Source organism: Pinus tabuliformis, chromosome X (assembly GCF_031772625.1).
Source record: "Pinus tabuliformis cultivar Carrire ecotype Pingquan chromosome X, CPIR1, whole genome shotgun sequence".
Taxonomy (NCBI): domain Eukaryota; kingdom Viridiplantae; phylum Streptophyta; class Pinopsida; order Pinales; family Pinaceae; genus Pinus; species Pinus tabuliformis.
Window position 1 is genome coordinate 660,562,298 of NC_142308.1, and position 13,403 is coordinate 660,575,700.

Consider the following 13,403-nt stretch of genomic DNA (forward strand, 5'->3'; position numbering starts at 1 on the left):
TAATTAAGTTATATTTTGAATATTGAGAAAAACAATTGGCTCTACTAATTTTCTTCATTCTTTATCATGTTTTAATTTTAATAACTAAGTTATAAATTATTTGTATATTTAATTTATAAGTGATTAGATATACTTTTTGCATATTTAATTTATAAGCTATTAGAAAAACTGATAACAAATAGACGTGATAATAAAGCTCGGCTAAATTATTCAAACACCTTACTGATTCCCAGATTACTCGAACTAATTAAACCTTGGCTAAATTACTCAAACAAATTACTGATTCCCCAGATTACTCGAACTAATTTTTGACTAGCTATCTCGCTGGTTTAGCTCACTCTCTCTTTTACAAATTACTGATTGCCCAGATCACTCGAACTATTTATTGATTCGCAATCTGGCTGTTTAGTGCTCTCTCTCCCTTTTAATTAGTCAATAGATATCATTTAAATTTTACAACTCCTGCTATCCTCCTTTTAAAAATTCATAATACCTCCTCTCCGAAATTTGACTAAGTGCATTTAACACTTTAAGTGAGAAATACATTTGGACAATTTTTTTTTTTATATTTTTCATACCTCCATGTCATGATTTGAGAGTGTCTCAACGAATTTAGAAAGTTTCTGAATATCCAAATGCTCAAAATACTGAGTAGAAAGGAATTTAACTTTTGGCTGTTGCCAAATTGCGACCAAACGAACAGTTCGGGTAGATTCTGGATAACGCATGCATGCATCTTGTATGTCACTCACAATTATTACAGTGTTGTTTTACCTATATATGTATAATACAACATTCCCCCAAATCAAATTATGTCAGCATGGATGGAGTCTTAGGAACCCCTGGATCTCTTCTTCATCAATTAACCAGAGCGCACTGGCGTCTGATCTGTCCTTCATTTCCAGTAAGAACGCCAATCCTACCCATCTTCTCCATCGATCTTCCAAACTCAAGCAGAAACCACGTTGAGTCCATTGCAGCCGAGTTTACTAGGGCCATTGTAGTTGGATCAGTGAGGAGGGCAACATCCGATCCAAAGAGTCCCCTTCTCTTCTTCAAGTTCACGTAGTAATGGTTGTCAAATGTTCTGAAGCTTCCAGGGTCCATCTCTACTATTTTACTCCCATTCTCTCCAGGTTTACACTTTATTTTGAGATGCTGGGCGTATAGTTTATCAAACGATGGATCCACGTCTACGTTTGCCGTGAAGTTGTAGATTCTGTTACTGAAAACGCGGCACTGGGAAGTGCCGATAGTGTGTGCACCAGAGAGCACAACCAGGTCCTTCACATTTAAACCTTTGCTCGCAAATGAGGACTTCAGCCGCTCCAAATTTGCGAAAAATCGAGGAAGGTTTGCCAATGCCTCGTTCAGAATTGATACCACACCGTCCCTCCGTCCTGTTGGTACAGTCCACCGCGGTCCTCCGAGCTGCCATGAGTTATTTAACAGGTTCTTAGTACATTTAAAGGCTTGATCATGCTGTGAATTACAACTGAATTAATTTGATTTCAAGAATATTTTAAATTTAAGCGACATCAAACAATTACTTACCATATCAACTGCATCTCTGGCAACGAGTGCAAGAATATCGGCACAAGAGACAACAGCGGGGCATTGCTTTTCAAGTTCCGCCTTTGCAGCGTCAATTACTTGAAATCCTCTCAAAGTCTGATTTGGGATAGCGTCCTTCTCAGCAGGTTGATTGCTGTTCGTTGTATTCAATAACACTGACGCATCACACCCCTGCGACCACATTCATTAGCTTATCATACAAAAACACTTAAAACAGAATGAGGAGGAGAGGGGAGACCAAAAAATTACTGACCCTCACAAAGCAATCGTGAAAATGCATCCTCAGGAGAGGAGCTGCGAGAGAAGGGGCCCTCGACATGTATTTTGCAACAGTGTCTCTTACAATGATCTCGGCCTGGGGGCACGTCTTCCTATAAAAACCCAATGTTAGACCCGATATCTCGGCCTGGGGGCACGTCTTCCTATAAAAACCCAATGTTAGACCCGATACTGGTGTGTTTGTTGCACCCACGTCGACTGAGGCGGCCATGGTAACACTAACAAAGATGAGAAGTGAAACCAGAAAGGATTTCCTGGCCGTAACTGATCCCATATCCATGTCGCTGTTGTAAAGAGATTGAGTCCTCCCAAAGATAGAATTGAAGAGAATGAATTGCTACTACGAAAGTTGTTAAAATAAGTTAATTACTTTTGTATTAAGAGTGGAGTAAAATTAAAGAGTGAGTTAAATGAGTTTAGAGGGTTGAAATGTTAGACGGTTAAATTAAGTGATAAATGATATTTAGTGTGTAGTTGCAAGTTTAGATATTTTAGGCAAATAGTTAATAGAATTTTTTTTTGTAAAAATGAAATTTTGTGTAATCAATAGAAAAATAAGAGTTTATGTATTTTTTATGTGAATTTCTGTTTAATCTCCTTTGGTTTTGATGATATTTTTCATCAAATTAGTATCATAAAAACTAATAAAAACAATCAACAATAATCCATTAAAAACAAAAAAATAAATAATTTTTTACTAGTTTAAACTATGAGGAAGCTTACAGTAATATTCAGAGCATTTTTAACTATAACGCACCTTACAGTAATATTCACAGCATTATAACGCTAGTGGGCTTAGCATAGAATCACCTAGATTAACCCGGATAACTGATCACCCGTATTAAACCAGATTAACTGTGGATTTCGTTGCGTTAGAGGACTAACGCAGGACTTCATCACCGTGGAAGGCGTTAGCACGCAAGCCTCAAGCAAGGCGGCGTTAACAGAGTCAAAAACAAGGATAAGGATAAGTCTACGCGTTCGATGGTTAAGTAGTTTTAAAACTCCCGTGAGAGTTATAAGATCTCCGTGATTGCTTTTCATAAAGTTTTTATAAGGCTTACGGGGAGTACCTTTCCAATACGTTTTAACAAAGTAAAAAAACAAGGATAAGTCTCCGCGTTCGAAGGTTAAGTCGTTTTAGAGCTCACGTGGGTGTAATAAGATCTACGTGATTGCTTTTCATAAAGGTTCCATAAAGCTCACGTGGAGCAGCTTTCTAATACCTTTTTTTTGTAAGTGTGAAGTCAAGATCCGTTCGTTTATAAATGAGAGGCTCATATAACGTGAAGGTTTATATAAAAGACTTTGAAAGGTTTTTTTTAATTAAAGTTTTTTATATAAAGGTGTGGGTGTGGGTGTGGGTGTGGGTGTGGGTGTGGGTGATTTAAAAAGATTTATATATATATAAAAAGATAATTAAGGGTTTTAAATAGTATTTGGTGAAGAAAGATCGTTTTCTCAAATTTTTAGCTTCACTTTTTATAGTTTACAAGGAAGGATTATCATGTGTGGGTCATTAAGATAGTGATCATGTTATAGGCTCATGATGTTCCGGATTATGTCCAGTTTAGATTTTCAGAACCTAAAATTGGAGAAGAAGAACTAACCCTCACTAATGCAGAGAGGAAACTATGGAAGAAAGACAAAAAGAAGAATGCACAAGTGTTGTAGCTTATCTAGTAGGGAGTGGACCGAGCAGTGTTCCAGAAGATTATGATCACGTCTTCAGCAAAAACAACATGGGAGACCTTGGCGATAAGTTATAAAGGTATGGCCAAAGTCAATATTGTTAAGTTGTAGAATAGTAGGAGAGATTTTGAAAGTTTTTAGATGAAGGAGACAGAGGACATCAATTCTTTCATGAATTGGGTCATGACTATCGTAAATCAGTTAAAAAATTATGGTGAAGAAATTAAAGATCAAAAAGTGGCTGAGAAGGTCCTCAGATCTTTGTCCACCAAATTTGATGTTGTGGTAGCAGCCATAGAAGAAGCCAAGGATTTGGCATCATTGGTTGTTGAGGAGTTGATGAGATCACTTCTATCACATGAGGCAAGGAAAGATAGAAATAAGGATTCGACTTTAGAAACCACATTCAAAAGCTAGGTTCTATTTCAAGAGACAGAGGTTGAAGCAAAAGTAGATTGAGAGGCAGATGACAAGGCGAAAGACATGGTGGTCAGAAAGATGGCCGAGAAGAGCATGAACATGAAAGTGGAAGCAACTGCAGGAGCTTTAGCAATAATCAAAGATTTGACAAATCAAATGTGAGATCTTATTATTGCAATAAATTTGTTCACTATGCCCATGATTGCAGGAAGAAGATAGCTAATCAAGAGAACCAGAGAGCTAATGTCACTACAAAGAGTACTAACTCCATGTTCCTAGCTTGCCATACCATGCATGAACCTTCTGATAATGTTTGGCTATTAGATAGTGATTGCAGTAACCACATGATAAGCAACAAGAATTTGATTGCAAATTTGGATCATTTCGTGAAGAAAAAGGTAAAGTTGGGGACTGACAAGACTATGGATGTAGATAGAAAAGGAGTAGTCAACATTTTGACCAAGCAGGGGGAGTTGAAGACAATCTTAGAGGTATATTATGTTCCAGGTCTCAAACATAATTTGATAACTGTTGATTAGTTGACATAGAAAGGATAGAAAGTTATCTTTCAAAGACAAGAATGTGTTATATATGAAAATCCCCCAAGCAAGTAGCTGATAGCAAAGGTGCAGATCACGAGGAACATACTCTTTCCTCTAGCCATGAATTACAATGAGTAGGTCAGTTCTTTTATAGTTGCATCTTCTAATGATTATTGGTTATGGAATTTTCGATTTGGACACTTGCATTTTTCTAGTTTAAGATTGTTGCAGCAGAAACACATGGTCAGAGGATTACCTCCCATAAAAGAACCTGCTAGTACTTGTGAGTGTTGCATCTTGGGAAAGAAACACCGTGAAAGTTTTCCAAAAGGTGTTTCATACAGAGCAAAGAAACCTCTTGAGCTGGTGCATACATACTTGTGTGGACCTATGAGGACACAGTCGATTGGTGGAAGTTGTTAATTCCTCACTTTCATTGATGACTATAGCAGAAAGACTTGGGTTTACTTCTTGAAGAAGAAGTCTAAAAAATTTGCAAAGTTCAAGGAATTCAAAGCCTTAGTAGAGAACCAAAGTGATTGATAGATCAAGGTATTGATGTTAGATCATGGTGGTGAATATGACTCAAAGGCATTCCATGATTACAACAAACAACATGGAATCAGAAGAAAGTTTGCAACTAGGTACACATCACGACAGAACAGTGTAGCAGAGAGAAAAAACAAGACAATTATGAACATGGCAAGAAGCATGTTGAAAGGCAGAAACTTGTCTAATGAGTATTGGGCAGAAGTAGTTGCAAGTTTTATTTATATGATCAATAGATCTCTTACAAAGAGTGTGATGAACAGAGTACCAGAACAAGCATGGTTAGGTTTGTCTTGCAGTGTATCTCATCTCAAAGTATTTGGATGTGTAGCTTATGCACATGTGCCTAAGGAGCAAAGATTCAATTTGGATGATAAAAGTGAAAAATGCATATTTGTTGGTTATAGTCAGCAATCAAAAGCTTAGAAATTGCATAACCTTGTTACCAAGAAGACCATAATTAACAGAGATGTTGTATTCAAAGAACAAGAGTCATGGAATGGGATTGTAGACAAAATAGTTGGTGCACAAGAGCCACTGATGGAAGAATATGATGTAGTAGAAAAAGAGCAGTAAGAATCACATGTGAAGACACCAAACAAAGACACAACAACAAGGACTCCAAGATTTTCAGAGTAGCATGGATATTCAAGCAAATCAATAGATTGAGATTCTCCCAGTAGTCAATCAGGTGATGAATCAAGCAATGGTAAGAGAAATATGAGAATTCTGAAATATATTTATTATGATTTGGATGTTAGTTCAAATTTTGCATTGTTGTTATTCCAACCTTCTTCGTTTGAAGAGGAAATCAGAGATGAAAATTGGGTGCAAGGTATGAATGAATAAATTGAAGCTATTGAAAAGAATAATACGTGGGATTTGTTTGATTTACCAAAAGATAAAAATATCATTGGTGTAAAATGGTTGTACAAGACAAAGATGAATGAGAAAGGTGAAATTGACAGATTTAAAGCAAGACTTGTAGCAAAAGGGTTCTCGCAACAACCGGGAATAGAATTTGGAGAAACATTTGCTCTGGTGGCCATATTGGATACTATAAAAGCAGTTCTAGACACAACAACTCAGAAATAGTGGAAATTATATCAGATGGATGTGAAATCAACCTTCTTGAATGGAATTCAAGAAAAGGAAATTTATGTGCAGCAACCTCGAGGATATGAAGTTGAAGGTAAAGAAGATGAATTTTACAAGTTGAAGAAAGTGCTCTATGGACTCAAGAAAGCGCCTAGATCTTGGTATAGAAGAACCGACAACTAAATGATTAAGAATGGATTTTGCAAAAGCAACATTGAGCCTACCTTGTACACAAAGGTAAATGAGCATGGAAATATTTTGATTGTTTTCTTATATGTTGATGACATGAATTTTATAGGTGATTTTGAGTTAGATGAATTTAAAGAAGCCATGATGAGATAATTTGAGATGATAGACCTTGGTCTCATGAAATATTTTCTTGGCATAGAAGTTGAGCAATCTGAAAAAGGAATTTTTATTTGTCAAAATAAATATACTAGATATTTTCTGAAAATATTCAGGATGGAAAATTGCAAACTTGTCCCTACACTAGTTGCAACAAGTACAAAGTTAAGCAAGGATTAAGGATCAAATGTCAATCCAACTCTATTCAAAAGATTGGTTGGAAGCCTCATGTATCAAACAGCTACATGACAGGATATTATGCAAGGAATGAGTTTGATTTTCAGATTTATGGAGACTCCAAAAGACACACATTGAAGTGCATGAAAATGAATTTTAAGTTACATAGTATGAACTAAAGATTGTGGAATAATGTACGCAAACACAAAAAAGAAGGATTTGATTGGATACACATATAGTGATTTTGCAGGCAATTTGGATGATAGGAAGAACACTTCTGGATATGTGTTCCATCTCGATTCAGGTGTGATAGCATGGGCATCTAAGAAGCAACCTATTGTGACACTTTCGTCATCAGAAGTAGAACATGTAGCAAAAATGTCAGCAACATGTCAAGTAGTATGGTTAAGAAGAGTATTTGACGGACTCAAGAAGAAACAACAAGGATCAACATCAATATATTGTGACAACACCTCAACAATTGCACTATCCAAGAATAGTGTGTTTCATTAGAAGAGAAAACATATTGATACTAGATATCATTTTATTAGAGAACTTGTGAGCAATGGAGAAGTTCACTTGACGCCTTGTAAATCTAGTGATCAATTGGCTAATATATTTACTAAGATATTAGAAAAAGATGTGTTTTAATTTCACAAAAGGAACTTAGGTGTTGTAGACCTAGCTGAGACATCAACCAATAGGCCTGTTTGAGTTGTCATGAGTCATGTTTTAGTTTAGCAGTCGTAATTAAGGGCAAGTGTTAAAATAAGCTAATTACTCCCGCATGAGGAGTTGGCTAAAATTAGAGAGTCAGTTGATTCAGTATTGAGTGTTAAAATGCTGAGTATTGAGTCGATTAGAGTTAAATGATAGATGACTTTTAGTGTGTGGTTGCATGTCAATATATTTTAGGCGAGTCTCTAGTTGAAAAGGTTTAAATACCCTTCACCGGGTTCATTGTAAGAATCAAGTTTTATGTGATCAATAGAAGAGCAACAACTCGTGTGTTTTGTGTGTGAATTTTTGTTTAAGCTCCTTTGCCTTTCCAACAAAGGTCGTCGAGTAATGAGTGAAGAGCATGGTGAACTTAAGAAGCAAATGATAGCTTCACAGCAAGGCAACCATGGCTGACAAATTGGTTGTTTCTCTGTAGATTATGGTCAATCCCTGCCCTAAAAACATTAAACAAAATTGATCTATTCGATAAGGAATCTATGATAAACAAATTAATAGGGTGGAAATGAAAGTGCTTTTGGTGCTGGTAAGCGATTGATGTGTGTGCTTGTTCCTTAAAGATTTTTCAAAACAGAATACACATAGAATATTATAGTAGTCTCGGACAAAATTAAAAAACCATGAGAAGTCCCAGGAGTATAGATCGCATGTGCTGTGTCAAAGTCTAAGCTATCTGAAGAATTAGACAAGAGGGACTCCATCCCTTTGACGAAAACACAGCCAAACAACTTCGCTTTTCCACTTATCTACAATATGCTTGATGAATAATATTGTACGTAACAAATGTATGTATAGAGCATGAAAGATCGAAAGCTCCCCTTTCATATTGAGTTAAAGATATTAAAGGTACATAGCAGTTACATTTTAGTTTATCTTTTCACTGGCATTAGAGCTCTCACATGCTCTCATGCAAAAGGGAGAAGTATAGTGTGTTACTAGTATCAAAAAGATTTGAACCTAGAACCTCATCCCTTATAACACTTCATTTTCACTACCGTCACCAATTACCCTTACTTTTAATAGATTTAATATAATAATAATAAATTGTGAAAATTTGTTATATTATGGATCAGTGTGTGTGGTTTTTAAATACAAATTCATGCAATATATTTACTTAAAATTTCATTAAAAATTATATATCTAATACAATTATATTACAAAATGGCTTAGTATAATTCTATTATATACATACATTAAAGGAATATATTCTCAAAACAATTATTATAACATTTACATTTAAAAAATATAAATAATGGATAATTGAACCAAGAATCATGACAACATTTGTATTTAAAAAGTGGGAAATTATGGTCTATTCACACCCTTCATATTTCTATAGATATTTCTTAAAATATATTTCTCTTCTCTTCCTCTAAATCTGGGTTGTCTAAATTATTGAAAATAAAAATCAGTTATAAAAATAAGAATGAACTTGATACTATAACTGAATCCAAATATATTAATTTATTAAATTTTATTTTACAAAATAACAAATTTTTAAAATCAAAATGCTTTTTAGTTTTTCAGTTTTATTTGAAAAAATAAAAAATTAGTATAAACAAAATGCTCTTTACAACACTAGAATATTGTTGCAGAATTGCTAGCGGGAAATCCCCCTCATCATAAGCCTAATTGTAAAATGTAATTTTACCCACAAAAAATAAATGTAATTTTACCAACAAAAAATAACTAATAATTATAATTGTTTACTAAATCTTATATTTAATATACAATAATTTTATTAAAGATAAAGACTTGGATCATGTATCATAATAGAAGTAAGATTTTAAAAAATGTCATATATATAAATGTATAAATATATCACGTGAAAATTATAGCCAAAAATACATTTCAACATTAGATAAATGCATTTCAACATTAGATATAACATCGATCACTTTTTATTAATATAAAAATAGGAAACACAATGTATATATAAATATGAATAGGAAACCCGATGTATATATAAATATGGTGAATATATCACATTAGAGGTTTATTAATGAGTAAACAGGTTAGTTTAACTCATTATAATTATACAAAATAATGATATAAAATTATAACATGAATAATTTATTCATAATTATTAAGTGGATGACACGGATTTAACTTCCATGGAATATTATAGAATATTCATAATATTATACATAAATCAAAGTTTAAGATTTATTTGCAAAGTAGTTATGAACTTTTGTCCCTTTTAATTAAATTGATTAAATAAAAAAAATCTCATATGTAAAAGTGTCATAGGAGGTGAGTTATGGTTTTTGGCACATGTGGTATTGATAAGCCATGTATTGGTCCATGGTATTGTAACTAATACCACTTAAATATTAAGTAATTGGGGGTAGCAAAGTGGGTCAAGTGTTTTAAGGCTTATTATGGATTGATTCTTATCAACCTTTACCAACCATTTATATGGTTGTGGTAGTATCTTAATTAGTTGAGGACATGTTAATAGAAAATGGAATAATGACATTGTACTGATAGTATTAGTGGTATATGAAACAAAAGATATATTAGCCTTATTCAAACCACATAAAGCCCTTAGCCAACTCTTTAGATCTGCTAAAGACAAGCCCAACCCTATGTTTAGCCCAAGACTCTATAAAATCCCCACTCCTTTGGAAATACTTACATAGGTCAAACAGGGAGGTCATTTAAAGCTAGGGTCAAGGAGAACATAGTAGAAATATTTCATAATTGTATATCTGAGTTTGCTACTATAAAGCACTCTCACAACACCAAGCACTTAATTTGCTTTGACAAATCCAAGATTGTGACCTCTAACCCCTTCCTCTCCACTAGAGTCATCAGAGAAGCCTTTGAAATTGAGAAAAATCAAAACAACTTCAACTGTGATGATGGGCACAAGCTGATTTGTGAAAACCCATGACACATTTTCTCTCCTCTAGGTCCTAGTATTCCCTTGTCTTCTCCCTTCTATTTTTTTTACATGTTCCTTTCCCCTTTCCACCCTTCTTTAGCTATTTCATTCCGCTTGTCTCCCTTGTCCCCTTGGTTTTTTTACCCTCTTAAAAAAATTATTTTTCCACCCCTTTTCCTTATTCATCCACACATCTTAATTATTATTTCCCTAAAAATAATATTGTTAATCCCCCTTAAACTATCTTTTTTACCTTTACTTTATTTAGTATTATTTATTTTCTTTCTATTTATTAAATTCCTCTCACTCCTTTTATTCTTATCATCCTTCACCTTTACTATCTAATCTTCTCTCCTTATTTTTATTATTATTATTATTCTTAACCTATACCATCTAGTCTCTCCTCTTTCTACATAAATAATATTGTATTTTAATAATAATATTAATCATTCAATAGTTTATTTATAATTATGTACCCGCTCCTCATAATTTTTAAGCTGCCACTCAACCTCTCTTTTGTACCCCTTAGCTTCTAATTTTCATTTATAATTTCATTTTCCCTTCGATCCTCCCCATCTCTAATATTAATATATTATGATTAATAATGATAATTTTAATTACTTATCTTAAGAATAATGTCATAATTTATAGTAATATTATTTACACTATATTCATCTTATTTTATATTAATATTTTATATATATATATATATATATATATTTTTTTTTTTTTTTTTATTTATGATTTTGTTCTCCTTAATTCCTCTCCTTAACCTTTCTCCTTATTCCACTTCTTGATTCTCTCTTACTATCAACTTTTACTATCACTTTTCCTTATTTATCCTTCGTCTATCTCTTCTCATTATAACATTCAACTTTCTGTGTTCCTAATAATGGGTAAAGTGTTCACCTAAAACGTCAAACATTTAAAAAACACAATATCACTCTATAAATACTTATCCATCATAAAAATAATATATTAATTTAAAATGTAAGTGGGAGGACAATATTTTCGTCATAAATTTTAAATATGTGTAAAATCTATTGAAATGATACCAAATACTAAAAATTAAACATAACATTTTATTGTTATTAAATAAAACAAAATTGATATACATGTGAAATCTACTCATAATATACCGAATATTAAAAAATAAAAATAACTATGAATATACCAAATACTAAAAAATAAAAATAACATCTTATTGTTATTAAATTAAATGAACTTGATGGGATGAGGAAGTCCTTCATCACGGGTTTTAAATATGTCCGAATTCTACTAATATTATACCGGATATTAAAAACTAAAAATAAAATTTTATTGTTATGAAATTAAATAAACTTAATATATATGTGAAGTTTACTAACATTATACTAGATATTAAACATCAAAAAATAAAATTAATGAACGGGAGATATAATGATAATCCATATTTAAACATCGATAAGTGTAACAGTAAAGTTAAAAATCGTTAAACTTTTACAAAAATAATGCACAGAATTTAGGTTAAATATATAATCTATTTTATTTATAATGATATACACATTTATATAATGTTTTATGATCCATGGTTTTTATATTCTAAGTGGTCTCTTGGATTCCAATGACTATTCATATTCCACACGATAACTCTTAGCGTATTAGGTGTCCAAAATCCCCCCACCCCTCTTAATCCAAAGGGGTATATACGAGTCCAAGAAGAGAGTCGTAATAACAAATAAAAAAATTGCATGGCAACAATTGGCTAACTGTGCTCTTTGAAATGATGGTATAAGGTGGGAGAACTCGATGTCTCAACTAGCGGTGGTTTATGGCTGACCACCAACATTGGAAGAGTTGGTACAAGGTCTATCGATGGAGTTGGGTGGAAAAGCAGAGATCAATCAAGCCATTTTAAGTGCTCGAACGAGCTGCTTAAGGGATTAGACATAGATGGATTGAACGTTTAAACAAAATATCTATCAAGCTCCTATGAGACTTGATTTAACTCGAAATTCAAACATACAACTAATTACCTCAATTTATTTAATTAATAATCAACACACAATTGTTCAACTAAATGACATAGAATTTTCGAAAATTGCAATCAAAGAAGACTTATTGTAGCGACAATACACCTTATTTGTGATTCTGAAGTTGTAATGCTAATTGTATCCTTCTCACAGCAACAAAGTTTTGGGGATGACTCTCCACCCAACCATAGGCTCAACTACACATAAACTTTCTACAACTGAATACCTATGAGCCCTTAATCAACTACTACTACCAGGGAATCCTTTGTCTCACAATACTTTTTTCCAAAAGAATGAATAATGCTTCTCATACCCTTTTTCGTCCATTAAATAGAATAAACAGTTCCAAAACTGGAAAGAGATTAAAAATGGATCTGCATGTACACAATCAATGTGTCAACATGCCAACTTTTATTTCTTTATTTGAAGTTTTACTTAATTCAATATTTTTCTTAAATGAACTCTTTCTTATTTTATTTCTTTTTACATTTTTTATTTTTTTTTTTTACAAGAATGGTTATGGGATTTCATTAACTGATTGGCTAACAGCCTCAAATTCAATTACAGGAGAAGGAGCAGAATTCTGCATGGCTTTCCAACAAGAGGAATAAAGCTCCTACTCTTTTCAGCTTCCTTCTTTTACATTTGGTATAGTGAGCTTTTGCTGCTAATTTCCTGAGCTAAAAGATACAAACAAACTGCTGTAAAATAAAGCAATAAAACATGACTCTTTAAGGGATTGGTTCCCAAAGGGTTTCCTTGCCTCTGAGCATAGTTTCGGCATCTAAGTGAACTGCCTTGTTAGCCTCAATGTCAACTTCTTTGTTATTGTTTCTTAAAACATGAAAATAATTCAGATTTAGGGACTTTTTCATGCTTTTGATCCTTGTAATTATCCTTGCTAGTTGCAGATCCGTTGGGTTGGATTTGTTCACCACTGCATTTATGATAACTTGGGAGTCTCCAAAGGCATTTGCCTCCTCAAATCCCAGTTCTTTAAGGAGTTTGATACCTTGGAAGAGGGCCATCGCCTCAGCTTGTATGCTTGAGGAATGGCCTAAACCCCAAGCAAATCTGTGTGAAGAAGAA

General features: G+C 33.3%; 1 protein-coding gene across 1 annotated transcript; it reads right to left on the bottom strand.

Annotated features, from left to right (window-relative positions):
• Positions 1–583: 583 nt before the first annotated feature.
• On the bottom strand, positions 584–2,162 carry LOC149141699 (peroxidase 3-like). Its single transcript, XM_089448679.1, has 3 exons — positions 1,829–2,162; positions 1,555–1,746; positions 584–1,431 (listed from the first exon to the last, which is right to left on the bottom strand). Exons 1-3 carry the CDS (start codon positions 2,132–2,134, stop codon positions 859–861), a joined length of 1,071 nt encoding a protein of 356 aa, XP_089304805.1. The 5' UTR covers positions 2,135–2,162; the 3' UTR covers positions 584–858.
• Between the last annotated feature and the right edge of the window lie 11,241 nt (positions 2,163–13,403).

What these genes read in the sequence shown, in the direction of transcription:
- LOC149141699 (XM_089448679.1), bottom strand. Translation starts at nt 2,134, where the DNA reads ATGGATATGGGATCAGTTACGGCCAGGAAATCCTTTCTGGTTTCACTT. An exon ending in TTCACGATTGCTTTGTGAGG is followed by an intron (nt 1,747 to 1,828) that starts GTCAGTAATTTT and finishes ATGTGGTCGCAG; the next exon opens with GGGTGTGATGCGTCAGTGTT. An exon ending in CCAGAGATGCAGTTGATATG is followed by an intron (nt 1,432 to 1,554) that starts GTAAGTAATTGT and finishes AACTCATGGCAG; the next exon opens with CTCGGAGGACCGCGGTGGAC.